The sequence below is a fragment of the Alosa pseudoharengus genome, unplaced genomic scaffold (assembly GCF_046254945.1).
Source record: "Alosa pseudoharengus isolate Yale_2024_CS ecotype anadromous, Long Island Sound unplaced genomic scaffold, YU_APseudo_1.1 YU_APseudo_1.1_scf_13, whole genome shotgun sequence".
In the NCBI taxonomy this organism is placed as follows: Eukaryota; Metazoa; Chordata; class Actinopteri; order Clupeiformes; family Clupeidae; genus Alosa; species Alosa pseudoharengus.
The window spans coordinates 25,023,671-25,040,548 of NW_027468598.1; the positions used below are offsets into that span (position 1 = coordinate 25,023,671).

Sequence of the window (16,878 nt, forward strand, 5' to 3'; positions counted from 1 at the left end):
CAGGAGTTCAAACCCCCAAGCGGGGTTCTTCTCCTGTTATTTTCTTGTACCCAAGCGCACAGGGGACCTTCGTCCTATTTTAGACTTCAGGGGTCTCAACGTGCACCTCTGGTCCCAAAGGTGCAGGTTCATCACAGTTCCAAGGGTGCGGCAGGCCATCAATGCAGGGGACTGGTTTGCTACCATCGACCTGCAGGATGCTTATTTTCAGATACCCATCTGGCCGGGGCATTGGCGGTTCCTGAGGTTTGCGTTCGAGGGTCGGTCTTCGAGTTCCAAGTCCTCCAATTTGGAATCTCTCTGGCCCCCCGAACCTTCACCAGGTGCATGGATGCAGTTCTTGCACCCATGAGGCAGCGGGGGCTCAGGATATTAAACTATCTAGACGACTGGCTCATCTGTGCAACCTCAGAAGTGCAATGCCGCCTACACGTGGCCTTGCTATGAAGCACACTCAAGACTTAGGCTTGCGCCCCAATCCCAAGAAAAGCAGGCTCCAGCCTTCCCAGGTCACCACCTTCCTGGGCATGGTCCTGGACTCCAGGAGGGCATCCGTGACTCTCTCACCGGCGAGACAGCAGTATTTTGCCGCATGTTGCTTCACGTTGCACGCCCAGGTGGAGTGGAAACTCTGCTTTCGCCTCTTGGGCCTTATGGTGGCAATGGTGCAGGTAGTCCCCCTTGCCCTCCCTCACATGCTCCCAGTCCAGAGTTGCCTGTTGAGCCTATGTCTGTGCCCCAAAGGGCCCTCCCAGGCCAAGGTGATTGTGTCCCGCAGGCTTCACAGGCCCTACACTGGTGGAGAGATCCCGCCAACACCGAGAGGGGGAGTGCCATGGGACTGGTGATTCATCGCCGGGTCGTATTTACAGACGCATCCCCAGTAGGCTGGGGCACCGTTCTTGATGGTCAGGGCCAGTGTTGGGAACGTTACTTTAAAAAAGTATTTAGTTATAGTTACTCACTACTTGTTCCAAAAAGTAACTGAGTTAGTAACTGAATTACTCTATGATAAGAGTAACTCGTTACCAGGGAAAGTAACTATTTGCGTTACTGTTAAAAAAAAAGTTGCTATATGTCAAAGAATTTGGATTTTTTTGAGCAGTTTTGAAAAGCCAGTTGAAATTAGTAGAACAGACAGGTGTTTGTAGGCTACATAACTTTCAATATTTATTAGATTAATAGATAGATAGATACTTTATTGATCCCCAAGGGGAAATTGTACATCGACAGACCTACGGTTGACTTCAGCATGTGTCATAGGTTTTTGTTGTGAGGCAGAAAGATCTAGCTTTTGCTGCTTGGAGGACATTGCTCCGAGTCCTTCTTTGCTAGTGGATGGCGAGCTATCATCTCTGGTGGAGGGGGGCTATCGGTGTTTTTGGCCACTAGCGTGTGTGAGATGCCTCATTAAATTAGAGTTGCTTACAACGGATGTCGACAAAGTCTTCGCTCCTGGACATAATGTACACATTACATGCACGTTCTTGCCTTTGACCACAATGAATTTGAAGTAGTGCTTATATCTCCACCTTGAAAATGCCAACTTTTCATCCGATTGCTCCTGACCTCTGCTGTTTCATCGAATCTCTACTTTAGCTGTTGCGTGTGTGTGGCGCGTGTGCTGGCAAGTGTGTAAAAACACTGGCTCTGATTGGCTATCATGAAATATGACTCTGCCTTAGCCAATCCTAATCGCTTACGTCGTTATTAATCCACCTCCTCACTAGCTGTGAGCCAGGGGTGCGTTCGGATTACACGGTTTATTCAATCAATGCAAAGTAAGTGCACCGCATTTAACGTCCAGTAACGTTAACGGCGTTGTAACGTTGTAAAAAGTAATTAATTAGATTACTCCGTTATTGGAAAAATTAACGCCGTTAGTAACGCCGTTATACTTAAACGCCGTTACTCCCAACACTGGTCAGGGCATCAATGGTCTCTGGACGGACCCTTGCCTTGAATGCTGCGGCCGACATCTTGTCAAGAGGGGGCCCACATCCCGGAGAGTGGAGGCTCTAGTTAGCTTCTTCCTATTCACAAAGGCTAACTAGCTAACGTTTTTTTTAGTTTCTTATAATATATTAATTATTCAGTTAGCCTATACATAATCCTCACATAACAATCTTTACATGCTATTACAGATGTATTATATGGTCCTAAACAAATTGTTATGATATTATGTTATAGTTTACCTGTTACTGCTGAGCATCATGTGAGGCGAGCGACATAATTCACAAGCGCCTCCTCAGTGTGTAGATAGAGGGTGTGGCCTCATTCAGGGTTACATATGGGTATTTGTGTGTGTAGGGGTAAGGGTAGGGGTGGGATGGGCAAAGCACACTGGACATCAAAACAATAGGCTGAGGTACAATATTTCATTAGTAGGCAAATCTAGTAGGCTAGTAACAGTTTTAAACATAGGCCTTTAGCAAGAGTTTCAAGCATTTTCTTGAAATACTAAATAAATAGTTAAAATACAGATAAATAATATAAATAGAAAGTTAAAATATGGTAATCAACCTTGCTTCTAAACATGTTTCAAGTAAATTCTTCAGAAAGCCATCAACCTGTTTCATGGTCATCTTTTTTCATGAATTATTCATTATCCGAGACAACAATTTTAACCATGTACATTAATTTCAAGCATTTTATTTAGTCTTGATCTTAAATCTGAGCATGGCATTGAATTCCCTATATGTGAAAACCTATAAAAGCACATTACATTCAGGTTTTTACCTTGTACAGTCCAAAAGATAAGTGATCATTCGATTTTGACCTGGCGGTGGCGGCCATATTGGATTTCTCCATTTTGGGGCATTATGGGACATTTTTGAGCCTGGCACACAGAAGATTTGAATTCAGCACCCTTCAAAACCCCTAAAAATGTTGTATGCAAAAAATTCACACGATTTGCCTTCAGGACTTTAAATAAGCACATTTTCCAAAATCCTGCCTAGTCTATTAAGGCCAGTTGAAGTTCTTGTTTAACAAGTGTGCTCTGTTCAAAAACACAGTAGGCATACTGGTTTGACTGGGTGGGTGCAATTCGACAGTTATCGCAACAAGTTTCTTTTAAATATTTTGAAATACACTACTTAAGAAAAACAAAGGTCACTCCGAAACACCCAAATATTACGCAAAGTAAAAGAATGTATTGGAGATGATCACCAGCCTCGGCTAGTTGATGTGTTTTACATTGTAGTTCTAGTGGGTGTAGTTGCCTTGACTACGCCTCGCCCCCTTCAATATCTTTCAGGAAGTAAATTTAAGGCAGAAGGAAACTGTGGAACAAAATGCATCGACTAGACGAGTGAGAGCAGCATAACGTTGTCTGGACTTGTGAAAGTGGGGCATACAACGGCGACATGAAAAAAACGCTGATTAAGGAGTAGTAAGTTGTTATTTTCAATTGTACGTTTTATAAATGAAGCATAGCAACTGCTTCGTAAATTATGAGTAAACTGAACAAGGTGGTGTTACCATGAACTTGGTCGAGCTAACGTTAGCTAGCTAGCTACAGTCAGTAACTTACGTTAGGCAGCAGTTAGCCAGCCAGCCAGCTGTTGTCCACGATCTGTTTCGTGAAAGAGTTAGCTGCTACTTTTAAAATATATGTAAATGATCCTCAGATCTAAAGACAATAGGTACCGTATCTTGGTCAGTTTCCCTAGGAAATTGTAAATGGAAATGGCGTCCAGTGAAATGTAACATTATGATACCATTAACGTTAAAGGCTGCCAAGTAACGTTACACCTTGGTCTGAGTTGTCACCACATCATCGGGCAGTGAATGTTAAATGAATGGGAGAGTAACGTTGTTTTATGCCAAGGCCCACAACACTGTTAAAATAGAATAATCTTTAAATGCAGAACGAAGCTGATTCGAAATAGAAATGTATCTTAGTGGAACACGTGAAGAGTGACTGATTTGGTTGAGTTTAGGGTTACTTTATTTTCTATAATAACATACTTCGCCTACTCTACTTCCATAATGGATTTACGATGACTAACTATTATTTAGCCTGTCATTGCGTAGCCTACTATCTCTACAACTCTGATGGCACTAGGTCGCACAGCACCTTACCAGTCTATTAAATGAAGGTAGCCAAGGGTTAGGACAAATTACTAAGGCTGTGGAGGACTTCACACAACGTTTAACTCTTTTGAGTCCCCCATCACAAATACTCTAGGTGTAATTTAGATTTTATTTGATTATATTATTGACATTTGCATCTTACACCTAGTGAGATGATGATTGATTTAATTTGCCTTTAGTAATTTGACAGACGCAAGTGGCCTACAGAGTAGCCTAATCATAAAGCCAATCAAGGAATATCATTGAAAGTAGCCTAGGCCTACAGCACGTTTCAGTTATGCATATCTACCGTAGCAATTCCTGCATGGTGTAAGTGCCAGCTAGTAACTAACATTTCAAAACCCCTAGGCAGACTGGACAAAGTATTTTTTATTTTTTTTGTAATGCGGTAATATTTTGCCATATTGTAATGAGGCTCCACTCTTTCTCTGCAGCCGAGTCGTCCTTCCGATATCGGTTGAGGAGGTAAGTGCTGATTTCGCATGTTTTTTTTTATTTTTTTTCACCTGACCTTTTGTTCAGGGATTGTCTGCAGATGGGAAGTCCCTGGGTTAAACATTTTCAACTCAATCTAAGCGCTTGATTCAAGCATAACATGAAGGGAGTTCTCTCTCATCTACTGTAAATAAAGAGTTGAGCCTTAAACCCTGTCTGAGAAATCACAGGCACAAAAGCTGTTTGTTCACATTTTTTTCCACCCTTCTGACTCAGATATTCCTGGGGAGAAGAACTCCCTTCTTGCTTGTTAGAATTGCCCGAATAATAAAAGGAATACTCCTTTGGAAGTGAAAAGGAGATACACTCTGAGCAGTGGTTAAAGTGGGGTTTGGCAGGTGGGGGAACCCTAAAATCCAGTGCTGGTGCAACGGGGAAAAATGACTCCATAGCAATACTTTTTGTACAAAAACTGCCAGCCCCCCCCCCCCCAGCTTAATCTCCCAACACTTGAGTAGCCCCCAGGGAGCAATTCCACCTGCCAGTGGACTTGTGAGCAGCCTGTGCTCATAAGTCATTGTCACAGATGGGAGCCTTGTGAGGGACTGACAATTTTGCTGTAATTTCACTCCCAGTCCCAACAGAGCTTAAATAGGCCATAAGACTTCAGTTTGCCATGCATTGTGCTCACTGATTCACGTCACTATATTGGCACTGGATTGGCTGTCCGTCATTGAAAAAGACCAGTCTTCCTTTTAACAATAATAGGAAGCACAAGTTCAACACGTGAGGTGACATTCCAATCCACCCACTGCAACCGCCGCAATGACACTCTCAGTTCTTTGTGATTGTTCCCTCAGTCTTCCATCAACAAACTCCTCAAAAGGAGTGGCGGAGTAATTGACAAGCAATTGACACCTTACAGTCCAGTGTTGGCTCTTCTGGGAGTTTAATCTATTGTGGCCTTGATGTCAGTGGAGTGAGCCCGTAGTTCAGTCAGCAGCAGGCGTGGCCCCACTGGCTGGGTGACTCACCACCTGTGTGACGCAGGCGTGCTGGCCGTGACTGTGACTGCTGGTGCTGCTGCTACCTCTACCTCTCCAGCTCCTGACGATGGCTGTTGGATGGGGGGGGTGATTGGTTGGCAGGCAGCCTAAGCAGTAAGATAATGATAATTCCTCCGTCCAAGCTTGACTGGATAATGGGATCAGTTTAAAGGCAGCTGACTTCTGACGCCTCTGTTTAAAACTAGCCCTCCCTGAGAGCCAATAGAGCTTCTGTTAATGTTGTAGAAAAGGGGGCATCACATGCTGTGCCATGGTCAGTCACCCCATGGAAATGTTAGATGGGTCTCGTGTGTCCTTATTGTGCTTGTTGCCTCAGTTAATTTCTCATTTCTCATTCAATGTGCTCATGTAATATTCATGCATTCTATGTTGTTGTAGCTGTTGAAGAGGCAGAAGTCAGTCAGGTCATTGTATCAGGGCCATACCATCTTTTCACAGATTATGTGCCTTCTGCAGTCTTGCGTATTGCATGAAACCATCATTTCCTCTTTTCTAAGGGCACAGATGGTACTTTAGGTTAAGTGGTTTCTGTTGAGGGTGTTGCTGCCGGTGGTGGTCAGCATTTCCTTTTTCTCCCTCCCCCCTTGTGCAGTATCAGGTGGGCCAGCTGTACTCAGTAGCTGAGGCCAGCAAAAATGAAACGGGCGGCGGAGAAGGGGTGGAGGTGCTGAAGAACGAGCCGTACGAGAAGGAGGGGGAGAAGGGCCAGTACACGCACAAGATCTACCACCTGCAGAGGTAAGCCGATCAACTGCGAAAATACAGGTCTGTGTACGACACGCAAAGGTTCTTTTGTCATTTGCAAGAAGGCAAGTGATTTTTTTTATGATTGCAAAGCAAGAGTTCAGCTCCAGTTAGGTTATTTTGCTATTGGAGGAACTTGCTTAGAACCTCTTTGTTCTTAGCAAGTGTAATATGGTGAAAGTAATTGTAGGTGAATAATTACTTAATATTAATCTTAGACTGGCGAACTTCAGGAAAAACTCAGGAATCAGGTTTATTCTGTTACAAGCAGAGAGAGTACAAAAAAAGGTCTATGTAGGCCTAGCCCAGGCCAGGCCTAGGTTGGCCTGAAGCCAACTATTCTCTTCCGCTCTACATCCTTAGTCCAAGTCTAGAAAATCTGATCTCACAAACATTGCAGTTTAGTTACTTTTAAATGGTTTAAACAAAGAACAAAGTGGCGCCAAGAACAAGCCCACTTGATTGGTTCTACAGTTGGTATCAGACACACCTACTCACACCCACTTCACACCTATGAATTCTTGTCAGAATAGCATGAGGAGAGATATCTTATACATCAGAAATATCACTTATAGAATGTTCCAAACATTCTCACAATCACATCATTACAATCCTTGTAATGAGACTATCAAAATGATACCAGACATGAATACATTTACATTTCATGATACATGGATACATTATATCAAGGAAGCATCCTTTGTCTTGTGTAAGTGATAGGCCTTAAACCAGCACATTAGCATTCCATTGGGGGAGGGGATAGTGTCTTTGTTTAAAACCAAGATGGGTTACATGGCTAACTAAAAGTAGTCTTGAAGTTAAATTATTATCCATTTTAACCATACATTTTATTGCTATCAATTCCCCCTTTTCAAGTCTGAATGACTTGAAGTTTAAAATAAGATTCCATAACATGAGCCTTCTTGAACAATTTTACAAATTTTTTTTTGTTGGTTTTTTTTTTTATAAAGTCCATAATCAGTCCATAATCAATGTAAGTGTGTGCGTGAGCAAGGAAAGCAGCGTTCAGCATACATCCCTTCTTGCGTTTCTCTTCCGTTGAAGAAGGGTTCTCTTATGAAACTTGAATGTGTCTGCATTGTTGCAGTGTAAGTGTGTGCGAGTGCAAAGGGTGTGCATGCAGGCCGCGTTCGGCGTGCACCCTTGTGTCAGTCCAAACAGTCCATGAACAATGGGCCATGAGTGTCTTTGATGATGCGGAGTGCGATGCTGCTTTCGGCACCCCCTTTCGTTGCTTTCAGTCAGTCCAGTTTTGTTGCTTCCAGAGTCATGGCAGTTGCTTCTGCCACTGGTTCCGTTGGACCTGTGGTTCCTGAGCCTCGTCCAGATTCGTCTCATGACATGGCCTAGCCCCGACCGCTGCTGCTGGCTGTACCTGAGCCCAGGGCAGAGTTGTCTGGTCCATCAAGCTCGTCCAGTGGCATGGCCTAGCCCCGACCGCTGCTGCTGGCTGTACCTGAGCCCAGGGCAGAGTTGTCTGGTCCATCAAGCTCGTCCAGTGGCATGGCCTAGCCCCGACCGCTGCTGCTGGCTGTACCTGAGCCCAGGGCAGAGTTGTCTGGTCCATCAAGCTCGTCCAGTGGCATGGCCTGGTCTCCACGGCTGCTGCTCTGGCGTGGTAGCTGAGCCTGGTTGGTGGAGCCATTCGCCATCTTGAAAGGATCTTCTGATATGTTTGCTTAGTGGTAGTCGAAGACAAAGGCATGTCACACCTCCCTTTGTCCCTTCTGGCATGAAAGAGATTCTGAAGAGTGGATTCACAACAACTTGGGAGACATTAGCATGAGTGTAAACAGAGTCAAACAGTGTCTCGTGAATGCAGATTCACAAGTCAACAACAGTATGCTAATGTATTCAGTTTCTCAATTGGAGACAGTCACACCTACAGCATGGGTCTTCTAACATAGCAGGGCTATTTATCTCCAAACAGAGACTACACATTTGCATCTATTGGCAAAAGGCCAATATAAAGAAAATAAATAAACTTTGGTTAAGTTTAGATGTTTAAAAGAAAAATAATCCACAGACTCACGTGGGTAGGGTACCCCTGCATGTCTTTTAAAGAGATTTTGCATTAGAAGTGAGGGTCAGTAAAACAAAACAGTAGGCATTTAAAAAATGACCGTTTGAGCAATAAAACCAGTAAACTTAGATGGTATTTCAATTCAATACCATCTATCTCCCCCTTTTTATAGTTTCTTAACTATAACAAAAAAATACAAACTAAAAACAAATAAAAGGTAATTTCAAACAGAAAGAAACTCAAGTTGTGGGTATGAATCCATTCAATTGAACATTTGCCCACATCAAACAAGGCGTAAACATGTAGCAAACATTTCCCATTGGCATACAAGCAAAAATAAAAAAAAATATGTCTTAACATGTTAAACCCAAAAGATGTCCCTCAAATGAAAGAAAGAAAATGGTTGAAATCAACAATGGTTTCCCATTATCACTCCTCTTAGGTTCATATCTCCCCAGTGAAGTTCCTTTTGTGTCCATGGGGGAGAAGCTGGGGGGTTGGTTATAGAATACAGTGCTGCTAGAACAAAGGCAGTGAGATAAGATAGCAAAAGGTGTGAAAACTTTTGACCCAAGAAAACAAAGAAGGACTTGAAACAAAAAATGGAAACAAACACATATAACGAAATAAACAAATTTCACACACACAGGGCCGGCCCACACGCGCATTCATTCATACTGGACACACAGACACACACAGCTCCATGGAGCTGGAGGACAACTTTAAACGGGCTGCAGGAAGAATTTCCTGCTTAAAAGAACAAAAGAAGTTTAGTCAAGCCTTTTCAGTTAGCTCATATTAGCTCACAAAGACATCTAGACGCCCCTAGCGGCAGCTAGTTAGCTCAGGCGTACTTAAAAGAGGCCTAACCATGCTCTCTTGAGGTTATGCTGTTTGAGCTTATGCTGTTTGCACACTTGAAAAAGATTACGACAAAAATCCTGGATTCATCATCTGAGTGTAGATGTAGCCTAAAACAAAACACCACATCTACTCAAAAACAAAACAAGACTAGTGTTAGCTTGGATTCTAGCCGCTCATACGCTCTTGGTGATAAAAACAAAAAGGGCAGCACCAAGTTCTGTCTAATATTCTGTTTTGGTAGTGAAGGAATAAAATGTTCTGTAAACACAAAGGGGCATAAGCTACGTAGCTTGTTAGGACATGATGTCCCTAAAACCCGCGAAAAATAGATTGCACACGAACCACCGTGTTTAATACTGAGCTGCCTAGCACACTCGCTAATCTATTTACTCCTTATATCCAATAAAGAGGCACCATTGGACTTCAATCCAACACATATATAGACGCTTTACAAAATATGGATTAATTCGTCTTGTGCGACGTTTTGCCAAAATCGGGGAAGCACAAATTTATGTCCACTATTAAATTACGGTTTTGCCAAAATATTGCCAAAATCGGGGAAGCACAATTTTGTGTCCACTATTAAGTTACGGTTTTGCCAAAATGTCTACTCACTCAGAATGCCTTTTCCGATATCTTACCGCCCATTCCAAACTGTGGTTAGTAGGAACCGCCCGGATTTACAGATCCACCTTCGTTCATCACCAAAGAAGAAATGCAGATAAAAAGCGTCCTTAACTTGGGAGCTGTCACCAGAGCGATGAGAAAAAGAAAAAAAAAAAAACTGCGGCGTCTTAGAATCAGCGACAAAAGTATATTATCTCTGCGGTTGGAACCTCCATGAAAGTAATTGTAGGTGAATAATTACTTAATATTAATCTTAGACTGGCGAACTTCAGGAAAAACTCAGGAATCAGGTTTATTCTGTTACAAGCAGAGAGAGTACAAAAAAAGGTCTATGTAGGCCTAGCCCAGGCCAGGCCTAGGTTGGCCTGAAGCCAACTATTCTCTTCCGCTCTACATCCTTAGTCCAAGTCTAGAAAATCTGATCTCACAAACATTGCAGTTTAGTTACTTTTAAATGGTTTAAACAAAGAACAAAGTGGCGCCAAGAACAAGCCCACTTGATTGGTTCTACAGTTGGTATCAGACACACCTACTCACACCCACTTCACACCTATGAATTCTTGTCAGAATAGCATGAGGAGAGATATCTTATACATCAGAAATATCACTTATAGAATGTTCCAAACATTCTCACAATCACATCATTACAATCCTTGTAATGAGACTATCAAAATGATACCAGACATGAATACATTTACATTTCATGATACATGGATACATTATATCAAGGAAGCATCCTTTGTCTTGTGTAAGTGATAGGCCTTAAACCAGCACATTAGCATTCCATTGGGGGAGGGGATAGTGTCTTTGTTTAAAACCAAGATGGGTTACATGGCTAACTAAAAGTAGTCTTGAAGTTAAATTATTATCCATTTTAACCATACATTTTATTGCTATCAATGGGTTGGTATGTGAGATCACAAGTTGGTTCTCAATCTTGTACATGCAATAAATTTCATTTTAAGGGCTTAAAGGCCTCAGGCACACTGCTAGAAATCATGAGTTGGCTAGGTTTAATAAATGGGCATTTCATAATTTATGAAAATGGGCATTCACAGCATATTTTAACATTTCTGATTTCTTTCCTTGATTTAAACCAAAGTTCTTTTAGGTAAGTCCCTCCATATGGTGGCCATATTGCAACACACTTTGGGCACTTATCGGGCATCTATTTCGGGCAGAACTGCGCGTGCACAAGGCTTCACGACACCAACCTCGCTCCAGCGGCGAGATCACAACAAGTGTTGCACGGTGTACCGATACCACAAAAGTTTCGCCCAGAAATTAAAAATGTCACAATACTAATTTTATTAGTATCGATACTTGTAAGAATAACAGGGTCGTTTTGCAGTAAGATGCGTGTGCGCAAGGCATTCTAGTGCCTCCACTAGTCTGCGTGTCCTTTCTCCTCTCTCACACACGCATCTTTCAAGCTGCAGCTGTCATGCCATAAACATTGAGACATGGCTGCTAGTTTAAGTGATGCTGTGCCCGCAAAGCAACAAATAATAATAGGCTAATGTTAAGTTGATTTGCTCACTTGCATCTCACAAGTTTGTGTTGCTAACCTACCTAGACTATGGGATTTAGTTCATTTAGGCCTACTGTTGGGTTTAATGACATTTCAGAAATATGCTATGCAACCTAATGCCAAACGTTTACATGTGCAGAGAGCTCCTTGCTAAATATCCCTCTAGCTCTCAACGTCATTTCTGTCAATCATGTAGTGTGCACCAAAATACCATAAATGGGCATTGCAAGACACTTATCTGATCTGTGAAGGACACTGGTGTGAATGATCACACTATATTCAATATTTCTGATGAGGTTAAGGTGGTGGGGGCCCCCAAATCAAATCAAATTTTTAAAAAGTATCGAAAAAGTATCGAGATTCTTGACTTGGTGATTCAGTATCGAAACAATAATTTTGGTATCGTGACAACACTAATCACACCACATGATTGGCTCGATGTATTCACAACACACCACATGATTGGCACGATGTATTCACATGTCGACTTTTGGCCGCGGAAGGGGCGGGATATGTGTAGACAACAGCCATATTCCTGTTACAAATTAACCCCACGCATTTCTACGGAGGATTTCTTGAGTGCTGTCTCTTCATTAGAAAGTCTCTGTTTAAACATTGCCTCTTGCTTTCTTTTATATGCAGTAAAGTGCCAGGTTTTGTGCGGATGCTAGCACCTTCCTCTGCCCTCAACATCCATGAGGAGGCCTGGAATGCTTACCCGTACTGTCGCACAGGTACACTTTCTTCGTTACTGACACATCAGGAAAAGTCTTACTAATTGTGTTTGGAGAATTGAATGTCTAATGTGCATTTTTGTTTTGTACTCCTCACATGTTCTCGTCATGACAGTTCTCACAGTAAGTTTTTTTTTTTTTTTTTTTTTTTTTTTTTTTTCCCCTCTTAAGCCTTACAAGTACAGCCCCATTTCCAAAAAAGTTGGGACGCTGTGTGAAATGTAGATAAAAACAGAATGTGGTGATCTGTTTATCATGTGAACCAATTGAAAGTAGAACATAAATAACATGTATTTTATAAAAAAAAAATATATAAGCTCATTTTGAATTTGATGCCAGCAACACGTCACAAGAAGGAATATTCCAAAACCAAATAGGTTAATTGGCAATATGATTCAGTATAATAAGAGCATTCCATGTCTTGTATGTGTAGGTTTTTATGTGTTTATTATAGTGGTCAAAAATAATTACTATTCACTATATTCATGAAACTATTTTTTTTGTTTTGTTTCCCAGAGTGAGTACATGAAGGACGATTTTCTGATCCAGATTGAAACTTGGCACAAGCCTGACCTCGGTGAGCAGGAAAATGTGAGTGTGTCTCAAAAGGAAGGAGAGTTTCTGTTACCACACTTAATGGCAAACTTACAAGCAATTCTCTTTCTATAACTCAACATCCCCTCTTATTAATATACTGCATCCTCCTGGGTTCTGGTTCTCAAGGGTTATTTATGAGGATACAGATGTACAGGTGTATTTCAGGAATTTTACCTCTGATAATTCATCCCGTCCAATCAGAATTTGGTGTGAGGCAAGCAGACGTGATCCTTATTGTTATCGTCAGGATTGATTCACTGTCATTTCATATATTCTTTTTATTAGGTACATGGTTTAGATGCAGACGTATGGAAGAAGGTTGAAGTAGTTCACATTGACATTGCAGACCGAAATGCCGTGGATGCCAAGGTGAGTTTTCCAGTGGCAGTGACACTGCTGGCACACTTAGACATGCCTAGAGTTGCAGAAATGAGGAATTAACTTTTTGCCACGGATGTCCACATCGGTAAACTCTTCCATCAGCTAACTGAGATGCACTTCTCAAAAACAGTAGCCAATCAACTGCTGCAATTGGGGTCATTGATTCCTGCTTTTGACACAAGATTTCAGCGGAGCTACAGCAGGTTGTGTTTGGCTGTCGCCCATCCACTAGATAGGCTGCCTTCGCCTGCAGTGCATCGGATGCAAACAACCATTGCTTGGCTTGGTGGGCTGACAGAAGTGACCTAGAAGCATGAACAGAATCTGGGACAAGATGTGATTTAAAGGCACGTTTTGTCAGAGATCATTTAGTTTAATCGTAACTGTAGTAAATTGGGTTGTTGTCCCCCATGGGTTGTAGTTAATTCCCTTGCCTACTGCACCTACTGTAGCTTCTTTAAACAGCCTCACTACTGACTTCATTTGACATTCACTGATTCACTGACATCCTGAACTGTCTCCCTTCAGGACTATAAACCAGATGAAGATCCTGCCACATACAAGTCTGCAAAGACAGGCCGGGGACCCCTTGGACCAGACTGGAAGGTAAAGTCATGTAGTCCTCCCTCACAGATGTTGCTGTGCAACCTTGAACAGCAGGCTTTCACAGTTGATGTCCAGTCATCCTCACATATGGAAAACACCTGGATCCTGTTTTATAAAGCTTTTTTTGTACATACATGTGTGTGAAATGCATGCCGCTCTTTCTTTAATCTCAATAGAACAACCGAAACAATGTTCTATAGAATTATAGAACTTCAAAAACTCTAAACAAACCTTATGGTGGCCCAGTGATGCATGGCTAAAATAATTTGGCAACGCATGTCATTGGTGTAAAATACACATTTTTGACTAGTCTGCGCTGACATGAGGTTAAAATGGTGTTGTTGAGCAAAGACAGACACAGATGTTATTTATTCTGCCTCTAAGCCTGTCTTTCCTGTTTTATGGCAGCATGTCTGTGTACTTGGGGTTACTGTGACTGCTGAGACAATTGCTTCCATGTGAATACTTTTGTTTGTGCTCTGCAGAAGGAGCTCCCATCCAAGACGGACTGTCCACATATGTGTGCCTACAAACTTGTCACAGTCAAATTCAAGTGGTTTGGCCTGCAGAACAAGGTGGAGAACTTCATTCACAAGGTATGGAGTCTCTGAGATGGGAACAGTGATACTGTATGTCACTGGCTTTCAAGAATACCACATATAGCTATAGTTTACGTAGGTATTTCAGAGACGCTTTTGTCCATAGCAACTTAGACATATGCTGTCTGTATGGTAATCAGTAATGTTTTGAATGGTTTAAATTTGTTCTAATCTGTGAGTTAGTTAAGGTCTTTTTGATGACCTAAAAGTTGTCTAATGAATTATTTTTCATTTGCAGCAAGAGAAGCGCTTGTTTACCAATTTCCATAGGCAGCTTTTCTGTTGGCTTGACAAGTGGGTTGAACTAACAATGGATGACATCCGAAGAATGGAGGAGGAGACACAAAAAGAACTTGATGATGTAGGTTATGACTATGTTTCAAAATTATATTCTTGAATTATATTCTTTAATTATATTCGTCATATAAGTCATGCCCCTGATTTACTTGATTTCTGTTTCTTCAGTCATTCCTCTCTGTCTCTGTCTTTTCATCTTTCCATACATTTTATTTAATGTGTGTCATGCTAATGCTCATATGTAGGCCTATTCCAATTCATTCCAAATCCAAATGGGATATTGCACCCAGCTCTCACTGTGCAAAGACCATGAACATATCCTTGTGGTTTGTTAGACCTCTAGGTCTGTGATCAAATTAATTTGGTCAGATGGTGACTGCTGCTGATAAACTAAAGTTGTAAAAGTCATGCCCTGTCCACCTTCTGAACATTGACCTGACATCAGACTCAACTTTACAGCCAACATATTCACAGTCCACAATCACCACATACTAACTGTATGTGTTGTGCAATTCATGGTCTGTAGAAAGACCTCTGTTGAGCTCTCATTCTCAAATTATTGAAGAGCAGTCTTGTTCACTAGGATAAGGTGACCTTCCTTTTAATGTGGTTTTCACAGCCAGCCATTTCATTTAAACATGTCAGAACATGTATCTGTGCTCTATAACTGTTAAAGTGAGTTATACAAATACAAGATAGCGATTTTTCCATTACATTTGTGTCTTATTGCCCCTGTATAAAAGTAAGACTGACACTGGCGTGCCAGTGTTGAGAGTTGCCATACTGCCTGTGAAGTTGTAGCGGTTTGTGAAATTGTTTGCTTCCTCCTTACAGATGAGAGTGAAGGACCCAGTGAAGGGCATGTCTGCCACAGAAGAATGAGACTACAGCTGTGACTGTGAGTGCATACCCCTCATACCATTAATTACTGTCAGCCATGGGGATGGCCGTAATAGCCTGCTAGTTGTTTGCTTTCATCCTTGGCAGCTTAACAGCACCTCCAAGTTCCTCAGAAACAAAGCAGTGTGTTAGTGGAGTATTTGAGTCAGACCAAAATCAACTGATCTCTGGTCCAGATGTTCTTTGCCCCTACCGCCAAATTGAGTTCACTTAAAAGTATAGACAATATGTGTGTGGAACATGGTTATTCAAGCAATCTTGGCTCATTTTTCTAATGCCCTGTTATCTATATTTCCCTGTTGATGTATTTTCAGATCATTGCCTTAAACACCAGCATTCTGTTTTGACTGCCATCCTTCCGGAGCAAGTCTATGATCCAGCTCAACTTCTCCATCTGCCCTGTTGACCAATCTAAAAAGCCATTATTGTCATGGTGGATCATCAAGGTCTACAGCCTTACCACTTGAATAGTTCACTTGTAACCTGTACACTAATTAATAAGGATATTGTTCTTTACAAATGTTTGATTCATGGGACTGTTTTTATTCTTTTTTTTTTTTTTGATATGTGGTGTCAAATGTCAAAATACTGTGTGGCACTTGTCTTATACAATTGAATGGACCAAATCCAGTTGTTGTCAGCCTTTGATCTTTCCTTGTGTAGGCCCTTCAGAATCAAAATTACCATACAATATCTTTTGCCATGCTCTTTATTTTTCTTGGATTTTTAAAACGCTACCTAATGTTCCCTATGGTCAACATTGCTTGAGATGATATTTCAGTTTCAGTCGATGGTAGTGTAAGCCAAGGATGGGATCTGAGGGGTTGTTTGATGTGTGTCTGTGTGGCTCTTTATACTCGGTCCTGTAATGAGAGAAACCAGAGTTGGGGTATTACATTGTATTTATATCTGGGGTACATTTTTTTTATGTTCATGATTTTGTTGTTTTGTTTTGGTCAGGGGTGGAAAGAAACACTGTATTTGCATATGTCTTCAGATACACTGTAGTACTGTTTATATGACATATCATGAAATTAAAAAAACATTTATATTTACTTATTGCCTCCCCTACCATGTTTATAAGCACACCGGAGGTATGTTTAATTAATGTTTAATTCATCCTAAGCGTAGGGCTCACGCAGTGCAGGTGTTCCTAGTAAAAATGTTACTTCCCAGTTGTAGGCTAAACACAAACAAAGTTATAGGCACAGTCTGTGGTTGGAAATGAAAGGTTCCACTTCCACCATTCTAATCCCCTACACACTGTCAAATTCAGCAAAAAGCTCTTTTTTTAAATATATGTAAACATCTTTATTTAAATATATGTAAACAAATATTTGGTGTAGCCTATCAA

The 16,878-nt window shown here is 41.5% G+C and overlaps 1 protein-coding gene across 1 annotated transcript; it reads left to right on the forward strand.

Annotated features, from left to right (window-relative positions):
- Nucleotides 1-3,268: 3,268 nt before the first annotated feature.
- pitpnaa (phosphatidylinositol transfer protein, alpha a) lies at nt 3,269-16,579 on the forward strand. The gene is made up of 12 exons (XM_076282644.1): nt 3,269-3,394; nt 4,533-4,563; nt 6,193-6,338; nt 12,053-12,144; nt 12,260-12,267; nt 12,661-12,735; nt 13,027-13,110; nt 13,651-13,728; nt 14,214-14,324; nt 14,566-14,688; nt 15,459-15,522; nt 15,839-16,579. Exons 1-11 carry the CDS (start codon nt 3,369-3,371, stop codon nt 15,504-15,506), a joined length of 822 nt encoding a protein of 273 aa, XP_076138759.1. The 5' UTR covers nt 3,269-3,368; the 3' UTR covers nt 15,507-15,522; nt 15,839-16,579.
- The last annotated feature ends 299 nt before the right edge of the window (nt 16,580-16,878 follow it).